The sequence below is a fragment of the Larus michahellis genome, chromosome 7 (genome assembly GCF_964199755.1).
Source record: "Larus michahellis chromosome 7, bLarMic1.1, whole genome shotgun sequence".
Lineage (NCBI taxonomy): Eukaryota > Metazoa > Chordata > Aves > Charadriiformes > Laridae > Larus > Larus michahellis.
The window spans coordinates 9,118,389-9,137,296 of record NC_133902.1 but is presented as its reverse complement, the minus strand read 5'-3'; the positions used below and the strand labels follow the sequence as shown (position 1 = coordinate 9,137,296).

Here is an 18,908-nt window from a genome sequence, read left to right as displayed (position 1 = left end):
CGGGTTGGACTGAGGCAAGAGATTTCTCTAGATGCTGAGCTTTAAACAAACTGCACCTGAAGAACTTAATAGCAAATTTAGCAAGGTTCAAAGTAGGAAAGTCCAAATTGATATAACTAATGCAAAACTCCAAAGTCCAACAGGCGAGCGGGGCACCTCTGCCAACAGAGTTGTGGGGCTTGGGCTGTCTGGGGACTCCAGGGTGCTCGGCACCCCTCTATCTTCTGGTGTTCCTGGTTGCAGCATTTGTGGAGACAGGCTGGTGGAGCAGTGATGCTGTAGATGTGCTGCAGCACGGCAGTCCCTGCAAGGATAAGATCCTCTTCCTTAGGGTTTAGCCTTTTTTTTCCTCATTATATGTAGGAATCAAAGCTCTGTATGGCAGTGGAAAGCCTGCCCGTCTGGGTCGGGTCTGAACGGCACAGTCTGAATCCCGCAGGAGGGATTGCTGCTCGGGGACCTCCCCTGGCCCCGCAACTCCCGGCTTGCTGCAGCGGCTGCGATCCCAGGAGCAAAGGGTTAAAGAATCTGGTTCAAAATTGCAAATCGCTTTCGTGATTGCTCATTGATGAGGAATTTTTCATCAGTGAACACCACGCAATAGAACAAACACAACAGCTGAAATAGGTTTTTGGAAAAGCTCATAATTGAAAGTGTGTTTTTAAATTGCTAATATAATGTTTATAAGGGCAGCTTTTCAATAAGACCTTTTAAACCTCACTAATGCCAACTACAGGGCTAACGTTATTCTTGAGGCAAGCACAGAGAAGGCATTGGGGGCATTATTTTCAATCTTGACATAAGAATAAGCAATTTAATTACAGCCAGCTATAAAATGGAAAATTCTTTACAGTGATAAATGACGGTCGCTGTGTAGTGACAACAGTAGTTTGTGTCTGTTTGTTTACCAAATAATGGCAAGTGGGATGCACACAAGGACCAAAAAGCGCTCTGAAACAGTGAGAAGAATGGGCACAAAGGAGCAAGACGTTACAACCGGTATTGCATCAGGTGTTTGCTGTCACTGCAGTTGTGCTGGTCGTGCTTTAATAATCCACGTGGGTAAAGGCTGCTTTGAAGCTGACAGCTACGTGTGAAGGAGGAAAATCAGACACTCACGGGGAGCAAAAGCAAACCCATGTATGGATTTTAATTTGGTCGCTGCTGTTTAAATAGAAGGTGAAGGGACTCTTCACCGCGGCCCTTGCCTCCTTGTCCCCGTTTCCACCTGCATGTGGCAGCAGCAGCCGTTCTGTGCAGGAGAGAGTCCGTCAGAGCCGGCTCCCTGGCCCTTGGTCCCCTCTTGGCGTTGCCCAGCAAAGGACTTGCTCGTGGCTTCAGAGTCAGGCGTGTTTTCCATGCAACCACTCTGGTACTTCATATTACACACATGCTGAAGTGTGTGGCTGTGTGGTTAAAGCACCTTTTAAATACAGCTTTCGCGTTCCAAATTGTTCTTGCAGGGATACTGATCCCTGCAGCAAACGATTACCGTGTGCTTTATTTGGCCTCAGCTCCCTATTTCAGGTGTGGTTAGGAGTTAAACTGGGAGAACTGTAAATGTTCAGAGTGAAATGATCAACTCATTTTCACCAGAGCCAGCCGCTGATTTGCAGAACTTCACAACTGTCAAAAACCATGGATGGATTCAGATGATAATGAGGAAATACGTGATTTCTTCCTGGGGTAGCTCAGCTTCCCCCACCTCAGGGTCAGGGCTTACTGGATCTTTTAAGTGCTGCTCTTGCGGAATTTTTTTAAGCGCATCGGAATTTTTTGAAGTGCATGGAAGTGAAAAATAAATCAGTTGTGATTCTCGCCGTAGTTTCCTCACACTGCGGAGTAAAAGTTGCCTGGGCAACCCGGGCTTCCAATTCCTCGATGTTAAAAAAAGAAATCCTACAGTCATCACTGCACACACATAAGGAGGAGAGTCTGTGCTGAATTTTATTCCTTGGAAAAGAGCAGTCTTGGCGGGGGGGGGGGTGTGTGCGTCTGTTGGGCTGGGGGAAATCGCACTGCCTTCTTTGGTACACGTGGGTTGTGCTCAGATCAAGTCTTGCCGGGTTTGGGTTGTGAGTGCCCAGCTGCTTTGTACGGAACAGAGAACCAGCGGGGAGGAGGAAGGGGCACTGGGTCTGCTCCCCGGCTCCGCGGTGTCCTCTGTGGCTTCCCAGACCACAGCATCGTGCTGCGCACGGCAAGGGACCTGAGCCTGGGGCAAGGCCCGCAGCGGGCGCGCTCGCCCACGCAGCAGGCTTTGCGTAGCACTTTCCCTGGATGTGCGCAGATCCTCATCCTCGCCAGGGACTAAGTCTGTGACACAGCGTGAACCAAGGCTAAGCGTGAAACTCGCAAAGCACATAACTGCCTATCAGGAGGGAGCTCAGCTGCTTTTTTTTTTTTTTTGTAATTGTTTCACATTCAGATAATTCAAAGTCAAATAAACTTTGAAATCACACAGATTTTCGTCTCTCTCAGCATCTCCCAGCCCGAAGTTGCAGCAGATGCAGAAGGGAGGGGAGCAGAGGGTTTTAACAACAGCATTTGAAGTCTAGCTGCAAAGCCAGGGCTGGAATAGGGACTCCAAGCCCGGACGCAAGGACTGCCAGCCGTGGGCTTCTGCTGGAGCACAGCTGTCCTCAGGCCACATTGTCTCTGCAAGTGCTTGTCCTGTCACCCTGGGAGAGGGGACTGCTGCGATGAGAAAGGAGCCCACTGGTGGTTCTGCGATGCCCGGGTGCTTGTTGAGCTGCTTGGTGTGTGGCAGGAATTTTTGGTCAATTGATTCCAATTACGAGGTTGGGCTGGTTTGGTTTTTTTAATACCAGAGTGTTTCAGATTCAGCTTAACCTTGGGAGGAGGAGGGACTCCAGCTGCCTCGGTCACACCTGCCAATATCGGCAGCAGCGAAGGTGTGTTTTGGTGAGCCCTCTGGCCTGCTAGCTCATTTCCTCCTCCGACAGGCAAAGCCATTCAGTTCGAACTCTCCTCAGGGTTTCTCACCTTTTGGTGCCACCATCCTTAAAATAGTGACTTTCAGGGGCCTGGGGGACTCCAGACCTGTCCCCTGCTGCAGGGACCACATGCTGAGAGAAACAGCAAGATGCTGCAAGGGAAAGCAGCATCTTCTGGGGAGGGAATTCAGGAACAAGGGTTTGAGTCTTCACGCCTGGGTCAAACCTGGGGATGGGTATCCTTCGGGAGCTTGGCAGACAGCTTAACCATCACCCCAGGTACCAGCACCTTATCGGAGCCCTCGCCGTTGCCGTTCCCGGCAGCCGGGGATGTGGGTGGTGGCAGTTACAGACCTGCAGCTGTCCCAGACACATGCGTCTGCCTTCATGAAATTTCAGACCTAGAAAGACAGATGGTCAGGCATTTGTATGTATTCCTTTTATTGAAATTTCGTTCTTAACTAGTTATTTTGTTGTATGTAGTTTCAGGGCCCCCTCTGCCCGTTTCAGCTCTAGCCTTATGTGCCAATTCTGTTGGAAGATCCCAAAGGTTTGGGTTTGGTGGAAGGAGTGTCTGTGTGGCTGCTTATTTTAAAACTGCTCTGACTTTTTTTTTCTTTGTATCGCGTAGGATCTATTGTGATACTGCTGCTGCTGTAAGAAATTCCTGTTTTAGAAAAAATGTACTGTAGGCCAACGCATATCTCTGAAGGTGTTTTCTGTTTGGGAGTAGGTAGGCGAGCAAAGTCAGAATGAGTAAGGTTTGGCTGTGGCTGGGGACTTTCTGCTGACTGACGAGAAAACCTGGCACCTGGTGTGGGCAGGATGATTTGCAGAATAACCTATTGGCAGGCAGATGCCAGATGGCCGTCTGTCCAGGGGGCTGCTGGTTATGCTGATCAGAGGGGACACGGGGAGATGTGCACCCACCCTCTTCCATACCAGCCACCGGTGGGAAGAAGGACCAAGGCAGGAAGGTCCCTACTCCCTGTCCCTCTCCAGCAGGTTCCTGCAGGAGATGGGTGCCCACCGCTGCACAGGAGCTGGCGGGTCAGGGTCGAGTCTGTTCCTGCTCCCAGGCTTGGGGAGCTGGCACCCCAACAAGCCGTGTCCCAGTGCGGGAGGGGCCGGCGGTGCAGGGGGAGGCAGAGCCCACGGCGCCAGGCTTGGGCTTGGAGCAGCTCCCCGTCCCAAAGCCCGTGCAGGGGGAGCAGTACACCCGGAGAGCGACAGCGAGCTCCCTGGCCCCGCTCACTGGAAGACTCACCCTGGTGCTTGCTAAGGGTTTGCCTGCCTTTTCAGTAATTAAAAGTTTATAACTAATTACCAGCCTCCCTCCCCACAGCCTCATAGTTGTGCTTTCCCCTGGTGCTGGGAGTCCTCTCACAGCAGGGAAGGGAGCCAGATCTGCTTGACTATGCTTGTGCTGTGCAGGAAACGCGTGCTGAGCCTGCCTGGATTTCTTTCTGACGCTTCCTGGAAAGCTGTGGTACCGTAGTCTGTCCTTTCGTCATCGTGCCCCGTGAGTAACTGCAAGGAGAGCGCGTTTGGAGAGAAAACACTGCAGAGGGGCTGGGCTCGCTTCTGTATGCAGCAATGGTAATCTCAGGCTTTCTCCTACTTACTGCTTTCCTGATTAGATAGTAAGAGGGAAGACAGTCAGACGAGTTCTCTTCTTGCATATTTAGACCTGAGCACAGGCACGTGCACCTTCCTCATTGCCCTCCGTGTCCCACCCACGTCCCTTCGGCTGCGGGGAAGTCAAAGCACGCGCGCAGTGTTACCGTGTTTTCTGGGTCAGGCAAAATGCTTCGCCCGCACTCAGTAGGATAATGGACGTTAAAACGGGCATACGGATTTTGGCTTTGCCATGTGTGGATCTGAATGCCGTCTCTGGGCTAGAGGTCAGTGCTGGTGCAGTGCTGGGAGTCCCCGGAGTCCTCGTCCCCACGTACCTGCGTCGCCTGCACCAAAAGACCTCCCTGCTGCCCCAGTGACTCCTCTCACTGTAGGTTATGGGGTCTGCTGGGGTGTCCCAGTGTAAAACCTTGCCGTGTCTGCTGCCTCCTTACGAGTTAGAAAGCAGCCAGAGGGACAGAACTGCCCCTTTGCCTGAAAACGGTCCCTTTCGAGAGGCTTTTAGCAGGGCTAAAGCCAGCTGTGCCAGGAGGCAAAGCACCGCCTCCTGGAGAGGAGTTGTCTCCATTTACACGTCTGGAATGATTGTGCCCTGCTAATACGCATTGTTTGGCCATTTTAAAAATACTTCCTTTTTTTGTTATCATCAGGACAAAGGTACCTTTTTTTTTTGGCATTTTACTTTTCTATAAGAAGACGGGAGCTACCCTGTCCTTGTGTTGGCTTAGGCTGAATTAAAGGCCTGGCTGAACAGGCTTTAATGTTATTCCTGGCTAACTTTTGAGATAAAAACCAAGCAGAACCACTGAAGCGCATGAGGTCAGGTTCTGATTCCAGTTGTCCTGGAGAATTTGAGAGAGAAATAAAGAGCACATATTCAGGAGATCATGAGTCTGATCCTCTGCCGCTCTGCTAAGGGTAAGGTTTGCTTTTAAATTCAGTGCCTGCCCGCAGCGAGTGAAGAAGAGCATCCGTGCAGGCTCTGTGGAGGTCTCTATAGCTGGTATTTTCAGAAGTGTGTACGTGATGTAGATTCCCAATGGCGAAACTTAACTTTAGAAAACAGACAGGCTATACATGGTTTTGTGGATTTTACTTATTTTGTCTCTTTTACGCTTACAGTACGTACTGACCTGGGCTGGGGGACAGGTTCTCTATCCTGTTACTATTCAGTGCTACACTGGCTTAAAATCTCATAAACCAGCACCTTCCGTGGAGGTCAGCTATTGTTTTTCTGCTGCGCTGCTCAATAATTGATCCCCATCAGATCTATGTGGTTTATATTTCCCATTAATAGTACTGGGTAGTGTTTGGCATTTTTGTGTACTGTGCGGACTGACGCAGCATCTCTTCCCTCCCCGGCCGATGAACGTATCAGAATTCCAACGCTGAGCGGGCATTAGCAGCAGAGGAGGACACACACTGTTCCTTCGCATTTGACTGCAGGATCTCCCCCAGGATGTGGGTATTGTTGCTCTGAGCCGCCTCTGCTAGGTCAGGAGCTCTCGGTGTGGTGTGTGTTGCTCAAAAGCTAGTTAATACTTGTGCTTTTTCTTTTCTTCTGACCATGTAAAAGTTCCCTCTCTCTCCGTGATTTATGTGCTGGTTCTGGAAATGCGCCGTGGTTTTGTGTAGACCTACTTGGGCTTGTGTGCCTGAAGCTTGTCTTTCTTCCCCAGCTACTGTCGGTTGGTTTAGTAAAAGATACTATCTCTTCCTACGCGCTTTGTCTTTGAAATACTTCAATATGTCTGTGGTTTTATCTTCCCGCATAAGAGCAGAGTTTTCTGCACGGGGTTTCTGTCTTTGTGCGAGGATGTGGGGGATTTTCCACCGTTCTCAAGCTGTGGGCCAGCAGTGGGTTGCTGTGCAGGAGCACCGCTGTCTGTGTAGGTGCTTCCTTTCCCTAGGGATGCTTGGGAATAGATGGATGTAGTAAAACTCCCTAGCCCCACTCTCCAGGTGGCTAACTCACCATGGTCTTGTGTCCTCTCGCCTGGCGAGCAGAGGGAACTGCACCCATGTCCCTCCCTCCACACCATCCCACCAACCTGCCATGAACCCTCATCCTCTTCAGAGATTCCGTAAGGCTGGTGTTGGGAACTGAGTTCTGACCCCTGTTGCTTTCAGCTGATGTTGAAGTGCAACAGGGAACGCCCTTGGACTGCAACAGAAGAGAGGAGTGGACGCAGTCCCGGGTTATGTTGCTGCACCTCCAACAATCCCTGTCTGGACCTCAGACGGTCTGCCTCATGGTCCATGAGTGCTCTGCACCCTTGAGTCAGGTCCACAAGCGCTCTGCACCCTTGGGTCATTTGTTGGTGTCTTTACAGAGGTTCTTTCTTGCCAGTGTTTGCACAACCGTAGTGTCAGTGCCCCGTGTTTTGTTCGGGAAGTCAGCAGCGTGGAAGCACTGTGCTGGGAAGGGTCTGGCTTCCACATTACAGATACGAGTCATAGTTCAGTACTTTTGATTCTTAATTTTTCAGTTCTGTTGAGAGTGAAGGAGGAAGAATGCAGGAAGAAGATTTCCGTTTCTGTCTTTAGAGTGGCAGAAATGCTTATTTTCAGAGAGAAAGCCTTACAGCTTTTCCTGAGGAGTTCTAGGCTTTAAACTTACCCCTGGAGTTGGAGGGACTCACACCTGACGTGGCAAAGCATTTCAGTTTTGGAGGCTCATCAGTTTTCCTTCAGAAGGCAGAAAGCAGTTGGCCAAAGTAACACTTTAGGTTTTCGTAGCCAGCTCTTATTCTTTCCCTTTCTGCTTGAACTGGAAAGGCGTAACTATATCTGAGCACGTTTTACACCAGTGTAACTGGTAATAAAAAAACCCGAGCTATGGGCATGGGCATGACCAGGTTAGTGTAGATTATATTTGTCTTTGTTCTCCTTATATTTCTTTTTCTTCCCTCTGTTTTCAGACTTTAAAGAGGAAGGAAAAAGAATATGAACATGAGATGGAGCGGCTGGCAAGAGAGAAGATTGCTACCCAGCAGCGACTGGCAGAATTGAAGAACGAGTTGAGCCAGTGGATGGACATCTTGGAGATCGACAGAATTATTCGACAGACAGTTCAGCCAGAGGATGACCAGGCATCTACCTCGACAGCATCAGGTACCCATAGTTTTTCTCTTGTAATCACCACTGTACCTCACTGACACAGTTACATAGTGGTGGTGGGGATCTTCATTTAGCACCATCAAGGTTTCTTTGCATTCAGAATAAAGTAAAAGGTTTTCAAGTGGTTTGTAATCATTGAAGGTGGCCTAATAATATGCTGCCACTTGGGTAAAGTAAACTGAGAATCATGCATCAGCGTTAGGTAGGTACAAAGTGCAGGTCTGCACGTGCAGTCTGCTGGTACCTCACATGGAGCTCCCTGCTTTCAGAGCTCAGTTGTCCTCTTGGATAACTGCATCCCTGCTCATTAGAACTGAGTGGTGCGTGAGCATCCCGAGGTATTTGTGTGGATGCGGGAGGGTGTTCAGCCACGCAGAGAAGAAGGAATTGGTACAGGAAGGATCACCAGATTGTTTGAACAACTTAATGAGCCTTCACGTTGTGTGAAGAGGATTCACAGTGAAGATGAAATGATACTAACGAATATCTGGCGTGCTGTTCCCAGTAAGACGTTTCTGTGGGATAGGAGAGTGCATGCTTTTCTCCATACCAGTGCTGTGCAGCAGGAAGAATAGGCAGTCCATGGATGTACAGTGCTTTGCTTTCCAGAGATGAGGAGGCTGTAGCAGTCTGTAACCATTTGCAGCAGTTCCTTCAGATCATGACAGCATTTGCTCTCGGCACTCCAGGCAGACGATACGGCGGGGTCCAGGAAGGGAAACCCGAGTTTTTCTGGTTCACTCAGGCTTGTATCAGGCTCATCACCTTTGCACATACTCGCAGACACCGAGCGTAGGCTGATGGAAGTTGAGAGTAGGAGCGCTTTGTCAATAGGAGTGTCAGCCGCTCACCTCTCAGCTGGCCTCTGCTGAAAATCATGGCTTCAAGCTACTACTGACCAGAGAGCTTGCAAAAGGGAAGTGTCTTCCCTGGTTTTCCTGCTGCTTCTGTATCTTCTGAGATTTTTCTCTCTGCTGCATGGCTGCCTTTAGAGCTGACAGTGCAAGGTGCCCTGCTCGTCTTCCTGATCTCCGCAGGGTCAGCACGTTCCTGCATTGCTTCGTTAGTTCCTGGGCTGGACAAGAGTCCATTTTCCAGAACCAGAAGAGGAACTTGCTGCCATGTTTCTCCATGGCTGTTTCCTTCCTGCTCTGGGCGCAGACAGGGTGGTACCGATCGGTGGAAAACTGGACAGGAAAGGAAACCTTGTTCCTCTTCCCAGAAGGAGCCCTCTTCAGCCCATTCGGAGTTCAGCCCAGCTGCTCTCCTCTGCCTCTGCTGGCGTTGCTTCCCCTCCCTGCCGAGCGAGATCTCTCCGCCTGTTGTGAGCATCCCTCTCAAGCTGGGGCTTCGAGCTCGTCCCACCTGCCTGGCACCGGGTCCTTGGCCCACAAGCAGAGAGGAGAGGGGTTTGCCACCCCACCAGGGCTCGGTGGAGCGTGCCATGCCGTGCCATGCTGTGCCGTGCCATGCTGTGCCGTGCCATGCCGCCTGCCCGTAGCTCAGTGACTCCTGCTGTTGTCTCTTCCTCCGGTGCTGCCTTTTAGGGAGGCTGGTTAGTCCAGTTCGTGCTCTGCTTTCTTTTTTATGGGAGTTTCTTCCTTTCATTTTTTCCAGAGGGTGAAGACAACATGGATGAAGACATGGAAGATGACAGGCCAGTGAACTCATTACCAAAACTAACCCAGCGCCAGCACCCAGAGCTCCTGAAAGCCGTCCCTTCGAACGCTGCTCCCCACCACCCGGCGGTTCTGCCTCAGCACCTCTCCATCCAGCAGAAACAAACCCCAGCCCACGCACAGCCTCCCATCCAGACACAAGCACTGGTCCAGCCGCAGGCGATCGTCCCCGCACAGACTCACATCGTGGCGGCTTCCACAGTGCAATCGACTGTTATTGCCCACACCGCCACTACCCACGCTTCGGTCATTCAGACTGTCAACCACGTCATTCAGGGTCCACAGACCAAGCACATTGCTCACATTGCACCTTCCACGTCCAGCCCTGTGCAACTTACCACTGCTGCTCAGCCTATCGGCCACATCACTGTGCACCCCGCCACCATCAACCACATGGCCCACCTCGGCCAGCAGCTGCCCATCTACCCTCAGCCCGTGGCCGTCAGCCAGCCTGTGGTGAGCCACATTGCTCACACCATCTCGCACCAGCAAGTGAATGGAACCACAAACCTTGGCCAGCAAGCGGTGATGGCCAAGCCTGCTGTAGGAACCCAAGTTGTCCATCACCCGCAGTTAGTTGGGCAGACGGTCCTAAATCCAGTGACTATGGTAACCATGCCATCATTCCCAGTGAGCACACTGAAGCTGGCCTAGAGGGGATCGTCCGAGGGCGAGGTCTTTGTTGGGAACCTTTCCTAAGCTCCATACATTCCAACCACGTCTGACTCCGCGGGAGGGAGGTGCAGAAAACGCCGAGTGGCAGGACGCCGGGCTGGGCTGTCCTCAGCTGCCCAGTCACCCCCTGCCGCTGGCAGCCAGAGACGGGGCCTCTCCGCACTTGAATTTTGCTAATCCGAGGAAACTTCAAAGACAGTTGTTCATGGTGATTTTTTTTCCTTTTATGTGTAATCAGTGGAATATGGATATGATGTTCTTAAGACTTTAATTTTCCCCTTTTATGTGTTGCTTCTTTGTAGAATAAAAATTGCTGATCTCTTTATTGAGACACTGCGTAGAATGGGAAAAAAACATAGAAGTCTATATTTATATATATGTGTGTATGTGTGTGTATATATATGTATATACATATATATATAAATATAACATTTGAAGAAGGCCTTTTGTAAGGTTGATTATTTTGCAGGATTATTAGACAAAATTCATTTTTGGAGGAAGAAGACAGAGTGTCCTCTCTAAACAAGAAACTTTAAGATAGATGGTTTGGTGGACCAGGGTACATACACGGTGACAAAAAAAAAAAAAGTTAAATCATGTTAAAGGTATTTCCCGTCAGTATATTACATTTCAGAAAACCATCTAAAATCACTGTGACTTGTTATGGCATTTTAAGGAAATTCTCTGTCCTGTCTAATAAAAGGAAAAAGAATACACAACCAGACTTCATTTGTCGCAGTTTTATAAATGACTTGATTTTTATAGCTATGTCAAAAAAATAATGTTTTTTATTATTTTAATGGTGGACAATGTTTTGTTTGGATGGTTTTTGGGGGGGGGGGGGGGGTTGGGTTTTGTTTTGGCTTGGTTTTGCTGATGCAATAACTGATTTTGCAGCGCTCTGTGCATGGCACTCCCCCTTTCAGGATTCCCCCTGCCAGTCCCAAGCCCCCAGGTTTCTCGGGTTCGTTTTTGTTTTGCAGGGGTAGATATTTTGTGCTGGCAACTTGCAATATGTTTATCTGGCCTGATAGAGTGGAACCTGGGACAAGAAGACCAACAGAAATTCAGTAGATTGGCTGCATGGGTTACTTTTCTTAGTTTGTTCCTGAGCTGACCATGTTTTAGTGCGGGAGTCAGTGGGTTAGAGAAGGGGTAGACGTGCATGCCGTATCTTCCAAAGTGCAGGCAGTTTTGACATCTCTTTTTTTCTTAGGGGGGAGAAAAAGTCTAGTCTTGTGTAGGGTAATGGTCTACTGCAGGAGATCAGTGCGTATAATGTGTGTCTTACAGACGACAGTGAGACGTGCACCAAAGAACAGCCCCTCATCCGAAGGGCCCCTCTCGTCCATCCCTCGCGGTGGTCAGGGCAGATCTCCCTGAAGCCAGCAGCAGACTTCCGCGGAGTCAGGAGAGGAGGGACGTTGTTGGGCTCTGTGGGTACTCGCCCGCCTGATCGCGGGGTTGCTTAGGGCATGTTTCATTGCTGACTGAATATTCTGGTCCTCGCACCGTTTTGTGTGTGGTACTGCTCTTAATGATCTCTTTTCTGTCTTCCTCTCTTCTTAAAAACAAATACTCCTCAGTCGTTAATGCAGGCCAAGTTCCTGCGGCAGCCAGTGGCCGTTCCCCTTGGGGCAGGATGGGAGGATGGTCCCTGCGTCCCACCAGGCTTGGGAGGAGGAGGCGAGGTGGGGCCGAGCACTCGCACCTTCGCTGGGCTGCCTGGCTGCCTCTGGTTTCAGGTCGAGATCTTCCACAGGAAAACAGTCTGCCCAAAATGCCTGTGGGCTCCAGCGGGACCTTTGCCTGGTCGTGCACTGCTGTGAGCAGTGGCGGAGCTTTAGTTAAGAAAACCTGCCAGTGCCACGCCGTCCGTCCGTGCTGCGGTTGAAGCTGTGCTGGGGGCAGGAGTAAATACTGCAAACAGAGGCGAAGCGTGATTGTGCCTTCTGAGCAGACATGGCTGAGAATCACATTAAATCTTTATAAAGCCCTGGGTTACTCCATAGTTAACACTTCTTTCTTTTTCTTTTTTTTTTTCCTCACACCCTTGAGCGCAGGAAGCTCTTGCCCATGTTGCTAGCACAGTTCCTGCAGCAGAATGGACAGATCTTGAAGGATTCCTTATTCTTAAACCGCATTTAAGCAGATCGTTTGTTCTCACTTACAGTGCCCCGTTAGCACTGTGGGGTCAGCAGAGTCACCGGGGCTCCATCGTCTCCTTGTACCTGCGGGGGCTTCCCCGAGGACGTTGCGCTTTGTGTGCCAGTGTTTTGGAGGACAGCGTTAGGTAGCAGGACAGTTGCTCCTCATCAGAAACTCTTGAAAACAGTATTTGCAACAGGGTCATCTCCCTTCTTAGGAGGAACCGCGTGGCTTTGCCGTCTGTAGCTGCGTTAGGAGGGCGAGGAAGCTTCTTTCTGCCTTTTTTCACTGGTCCAAGTCATAAAATCACAAAGTGGAGGCCGGAAACCTCCTTCCTAGTCGAGAGTAGCTGAGCTCATTGAAGGAGGAGAAGCCCAGCACGGGGAGCGGGGCTGAGCACACGCGTGTTGGCCGAGACCCCCCTGTCCCGGGGAGCAGGAGCCGCGGGATCAGCCTGCGCGGGTCGGAGCTGCCCTTCTACCTGCAGGCCAGCATGACGGCTTCTTTCTGCGACGGAACCTCTGCTCCCACCGTAACCCCCTTGGCTTCTTGTCCCGAGGTGGGGGCCGGCAGCTGGCGGTGACCAGGCATCCGGCTCTCTGTGTTTCCCACAGTGACACGTGTCTGGGATGGAGAGAAGAGTTCCCGGTTTACTTGACAGAGGCAAATGAGCTTTCTGCTGGATTATTTAATGGCCTTTACTCTACGGAGAGGTGATGCTGCTGACCTCATCTCTTACTCCCTTATGGTTTAAGGGCAACGGTGTCCCTACACTTCTCCTGTACAAATCCCGCATCTTTGCTGTTTTTTCCCTCCCCCGGGTGTTCTGTGGTGCCGGTACCTCTGACCGCGTCACCGCTGTCAGCCCCGGCGTGAGGAGCAGCTTGTCCCGCTGGGCCAGCCCAGGAGCTGCTCCAGGCGTCTTGGGTCCCCCCATTCTCATCTGCCTTTTCCAGGGCTGCCAGAAACGTTTCTTTGGGGTTTTCCTGTTTGTTTTTTAAAGTCAGCAAACTCCTTTCTGTTCTGTGGGGAAAAGAGCAAACCGCAGCCCTTCTTTCCCCACGTCTGTCATTCCTGCTCAGAAACTTCGGATTTACGCTAATGCTCTTAGAAATTATGTTCAGTACTGTATAACAAGGGGCACTTTAGAAATGTCTCTCCTCCTTTGATATATGTGTTTTCCCTATGGAGAAAGCTATATATAAATATATATATATATGTACACTTTGGGATTCAGAAGATCTAATTTGTCCCAAAAAAAAAATAATCAATAAATACAAAGTTTACAAGAAATCTCTTCTGTTGTTGAATAATATCAGTTACTGGTAACTGTACCACAGAAAAAAAATAGTGAATGGGTTTTCGGTGTAGTATTTTTGAGAAGGCTTTTCTGTCCCATCAAACCCGGCTCGGAGCCCGTCGGTTAGCGGGGATGCTCCCACCGAGGGCAGGCTCGGGGTCTGTCACCAGCGGTGCTTCCCGGCCCCCCGGCCCCTGCTCCCCACAGTTCATGTCACGCTGCCAACAGCAAAAAAACGTGCTCAGAAGCTTGTTCTGTGCTGAAAACTTCAGCCAGCGCAGTTGTGTTTGTTAGAAATAAACACCAGCAGGTCTGTGTGAGCAAAACCCCTCGGGCGGCTGCAGTGACACCCAAAACCACTCTTGTTCCACAGCTCTGCCGGGCCGGGAGCTGGGCTGTGCTGGCCCCGCGGACGAGCAGTTTTGCTCCTGGGGGCCCAGCCTGGCCGAGGGAGCCCCCGCGGCTGCGCAGAGCCGGGGCGGCTGCCAGGAGGAGCGGGCTGGTGGCCGGGCACCTCTGCCGCCTTGCTTCGGGCCACTTCCCGCTCTCACCTGCCGAGTGCAGGCAGAGGGGAATAAACCCAGACTGCTACTTTAAAATTATCCTGAAAAGAGTTCTTAGAGCTGACACTTTAGATAGGGGAATGTATTCCTGACCTCACCAGTAAAGATTCACCAGAAGCCTGGAGCTTAGTTTAGGAAGGGAAACGGCCCCATTTCCCACGTTCTCGCCGTGGCTCGCCTGGGCTCCGAGAGGCAGCGGGTCGGGTCGGGTCGGGCGCCCTCGTGCATGTGTGTGTCGGTGTGAGCGGCTGGTGCCTCCCTGCGCTTCGCTCTCCCGCCGCCGGAGCGGGACCAAGGTGTTGGAAGCGGTGCCGGCCCCTGCTCGGGACTCCCCCGGCTGGGGCCTGTCACCGCCTCTCGCTGCCCGGCATTTGCCGTGGCCCTGGATGGAGCCGCCACTGTCCTTTGCTCATCCTCCGATTGCTCAGGATTTCTAAAACTGATCAAAACAGGTGGGGAGGCTGAGGGAGAGGGGAGAGTTTAGAAAAGGCAGATAAATTACCAAAAGTAATTATAACCATTTTTTGCATGGTATCAGGTGGACAAGTGGTAGGAATTTTTGAATTCCCAATTCGTTCACTCCTGTCCTAGTATGGGGTGAGGGATTGCCTTGGCTGGAGCGACCTTGGCATTACTCAGAGCATCAACAGTCTCAGCCGTGCCAGCGCTGCGGGGGACGCGGTGACTCGTGCCCAGGCGCGGTGACAGCCAGGCTCTCGGCGCAGCTTTCCCCGGGGCTGGCGCCTCCAGCGCGGCCGGTGTTCCGCAGCGGTGGCGGCAGCCGAGGGCCACGTCGTCAAGTCTTGACTCACACCTTTCTCAGGCAAAACCCCGCTGATCTCAGGAAAGACTGAGGAGAGACTTGAGGATGCCGCCGGCGGCTGCTGCGGGCCGCGGGGTGCGCGGTGCCTCGCATGCAGCCCAGCTTCCAAAGCTGAAAATGTTGTGCAAACTGCATCATTCGGTAACACAAATCATTTTTATTTGCATGTAAGCCAGACCATTGCCTTCAGCCCGCTTTTCAGACAAGGCCGCTTTTCTGCTGGTGTTTGATTTGCGGAGCGAGAGGGGACGGACGCGCAGCAGCCGCCGGTGCCTGGGGCAGCGAGTTCCGCCCGGCCGTGGCACGGCCCAGCCTCGGTGGGTTCCGGAGCTGGGCTCTGACCGAAACCATGCCCTGGGTGTTCTTTTGTGTCGGTGACCCACAGGGAAGGAGTCGCGTGCTTTGTTCGTGGTCTGTGTGTGCCCCGAGGGGGGCTGAGCAGTGAGGGGTGGCCTGAGGAGCAGCGGGGGCGGCTGGCGAGGGGGGCAGCACCCCCTTTGCTCGCCCGGGGCTGGCCAGGGCGCTGTGGCCCGCTCGGTCTGTGGGGAGCAGGATGGCAGCCGATAGGGGGTTGTTCCACAGTGTTGCTGGGTCAGTGGCTCGCAGGCTGGTCCCCGGGCTGGTCCTGGGGCACCGGCACATCCCTGCCTGGCAGCGGGACCAGGTTCTGCCGGGGGCATGGTGGGGGCCGGCCCGTGACCCACCTCTCGCAGCCGGGAGCACGGGGCTGGACCCAAAGGGCTGCTGTCAGACCTTGGCTTTTGCACCAGGGGTGTCTGTCCGTCCATGAAAACTGGGTGTTGAAGGCAAGGAGGGCTCAGCTGGGCACCCCCCGGGGTCGGGTTTAGTGTCATGGAGCAGAGAGCTCGACGAGGGGGTGTCCCGCCTGCCGAGGCTTCCGTTCTTTCAAAACCGTACACAATTGACCCGGGTAGGAATCCCACCACCAACTAATTGGCGTTCAGCGTTATTTCCGTGCGGGTCCAGCGACCGGCCGGGCTGCTGCCTGCCGGCGTTGGACTACTTGTCTCTTTTTCTTTAATTAAAAGTGGCCTTCTGTAACAAAAGAATAAAAGAAACAAAAAAAAAAAAAACGTAAAATGCCTTTGAGTGGTGTAGGTGGAGGTGAGACTTGCTGCTCGTGTCGGTATTGGTGTGATTGTCCGTATGCACGCCTGTTTATATACGTATAGACATTCAATGCAAGACTTTATCGTGTCTCCGATTTTTGTATGTGGCCTGTGTCTCTCTTGGACTGGTTTGCATCCTGAGTGAATTTTTTGCATTTTTTTAAAAAAAAAAAAAAAAAAAAAGTGTGACAATTGTTGTGGGCTGGGTGGGCAGAGGGGCGTGTGGAGACCTCCCTCGGGCGTGGCGGGGGGTGGGGGGGGGAGACCTCATTTGCCCGGTGTGAGGACAGTTGGTGCTTTTTGGCCCCTTTTCTTTCTGTGATGTGTACTGAAGCGTCCCCAGCCAAGGCCAGATCAATCGCTGCCCACCTGAGCACGCGCTGCCCCGGCCCCTTCACCTTTAGGCACTGGCTTAAACTCAATTACCAGGCAGCTGGGCCCAGCTGCGAGACGGCGTGGGGGGGGGCAGCTGCCGGGCACCCCCGGCATGAGGCTCCTCTGAGACATCGCATCTGTGGGTTGTCTCCAGTGAGCAGCTGTTCGTTTCAATCTTATTTTAATTCTAAAAGATACTGGAATGAGGGAAGGAAAACTGTCATACTTCTGGCCTGTTTTCCGTCCCTTGCTATCATCTTGGACAGATAAAATTGATTATAACACTGGTTTTAGATTTTTTTCTTCCTTAGTCAAACATCCGTCGTTAGGAACAGATGTTTTGCGTTAAGGAAAATAAGTGAGTTGTGGTTAGGGCCGGCGGCGGCATCTTTCTCTTGCTATTATATAGAGCTTAAAAATAATAATCCAAAATCTGAATCATCAAAATACCAGCACGAGCTCAGCACTGGGTATGTGCAGCCCCGCTCTGGTTTGCGGGGCTGGGGTCGGTGCTGTTCCGCGCTGGGCACTGACGTTCTGACCGAGCCTGGGACGCCGTTTTGCTCCCTCGGTGGGATTACACGGCTCTGCTGTCCATCGGGATCAGGCCTGTTAATTCCCACCCTTTCTTTGTGCTGGGAAAACGAACGTGAGTGTGGGGAGCGCTGGTGGCGGGATGCTGAGCCCTCCACAGCCCGTGGGGGTGGAGGCTGCCCTGTGTCCGCTCACGCTTCCCCAGTCCCATCCCAACTCCGCACCCCCCAGGGCCGCACGTCTCCAGACGAGAAATCCCGGTATGAATGCCTTACGGATTTGCCTTAACAATCCGATCCAAAGGAGCGTGTCCTGACAGAGTGAGAAATCGAGTACTAATTGCATCCGCCCAACCGTTTATTGGCAGCTGGTGGAGCGCCAGCCTGGGCGCTGCGGGGCGAGGAGCTGCGGTGGGAGCAGGGACCTCCCGTCCCTGCTGCCAGGGTCCCCCCCGTCTCGGGCTGCCCGAAACCACCCCCCCGGCCGAAAGCGTTTGCCTTTACACCCTCACCCCCCGCGGTCTTTGCGTTAGGAACGTTCGCTGAAGACATGGATGGCAAGCGCAGAATGGGTGCCAGGGCTGCCCCGGGTCCCAGCCCCCCCGCGCACATCACAGGAAAGCCCCCGCCTCGGCACGCACTCACGCTGGGCAAATGCTGTCTGTTTACAGTGAGGACGTGTCACTGTGTTACCCATTTACTGAAATACTAAATATTGAAAAACCTAGACTGTAAAGATTTTTATGTGTTTGGATACATCTGCTATGTGAAAAAAAAAAAAAAACAACTAATTTTGTACATATTGTATTTTTACTATTCAGCTGTACTATACCGGCTCTTCATGCTCCAGAATTTAGGTATCCAACATGAATAATATCCATGTAATAAGCACTTGCCTGAAATAAATATAAAACTGAAATAAACATGCACTGAAACCTGAACGGGGGTTCTGCCTTTTCCTCCTTGCACTCTGCGGGCAGCGCTCTCGCTCCATGTGGAATTCCCGAATTAGAAGAGCAACGCCTTGTCTCCGCCCCTGGCCGCGGCTGCCCCCGGGTGTGTGTTGCTGATGGGCCCCCAGGTGTGTGGTGTTACTGCTGTCAGCCCCCAGGTGTGTGGTGTTACTGATATCAGCCCCCAGGTGCGTGTTATCGGTCAGCCCCCGGCTGTGTGTTACCCATCAGAGCGCGCCCCAGCCCCAGCCCCAGCCCGGAGCCTCCCCCCGTGTCTGTGTCCGGGTCCGGCGATGGGGAAAAGCGAGAGCTCGCTCCAACCCCAGAATTTGGGACAATTTGGGAGACGGTGCCCCGTACCCGGCGCCCCCCCCCCCCCCCGCGGAGCCCCCCCGAGCCCCGGCCCGCAGGTGAGGAGCCGCCGCAGCCGGGCCCGCGTCGGGGCGAGTGTGCCCGGGAGGGGGCTTGGGGGCCCGGGCGAGAAGGAGCCGGAGCCGCAGCCGCGGCCCGGCGGTTCCTCCTTCCCCCGGCGCCGCTCTGGCCGCTCTCCCGCGAGCCGCGGGCTTTGCCGGCTTCGCCGCCGCCGGGACGGGGACGCGCAGCCCGGTGAGGCGGAGCCGGGGGCGAGTCAAACCTTCTCGGGCAGCCTCGGCGGCAGCAGGACGCCCGTGCGGGGCCGGGGGGTGGAGGGGGTGTGCGGCTGGGCACCCGGGGGGAGCGGGGCGGCCCGCGGAGACCGGCCCGGGGCTGGGAAGGGCTTTGGAGCGGGGCCGCCCGGGGGCGGTGACACCGGGGGCCGGTCGGCTCCGCTGCAGGGCGCTGGGAGCCGCGGGCTGGCGGCGGGGGGGGGCGGTGAGTGCGGGGGGGGCGGCACCGGGCGAGGGCTGGTCCCCGCCGGCCGGAGGGTGCGGGATCGGGGGCGTCCCCGGCCGCAGCGGGGGGTTAGAAGGGCCCAGGAGGGGTCGGGGGGCTCGGCAGAGGGTCAGAGGGGTCCGGGGGGGGGTCAGAGGGGCT

At 53.2% G+C, this 18,908-nt stretch overlaps 1 protein-coding gene across 1 annotated transcript in view; it reads left to right on the top strand.

The window, feature by feature from the left end:
• The window catches only part of MNT (MAX network transcriptional repressor), a 48,195-nt gene extending 31,956 nt beyond the window's left edge, over positions 1 to 16,239 (top strand). The window contains exons 5-6 of the mRNA XM_074595242.1: positions 7,517 to 7,709; positions 9,333 to 16,239. Of these exons, the coding sequence (XP_074451343.1) occupies positions 7,517 to 7,709; positions 9,333 to 10,048 (909 nt within the window). The 3' untranslated portion in view covers positions 10,049 to 16,239. The remainder of the gene's footprint in view (positions 1 to 7,516; positions 7,710 to 9,332) is intronic.
• The last annotated feature ends 2,669 nt before the right edge of the window (positions 16,240 to 18,908 follow it).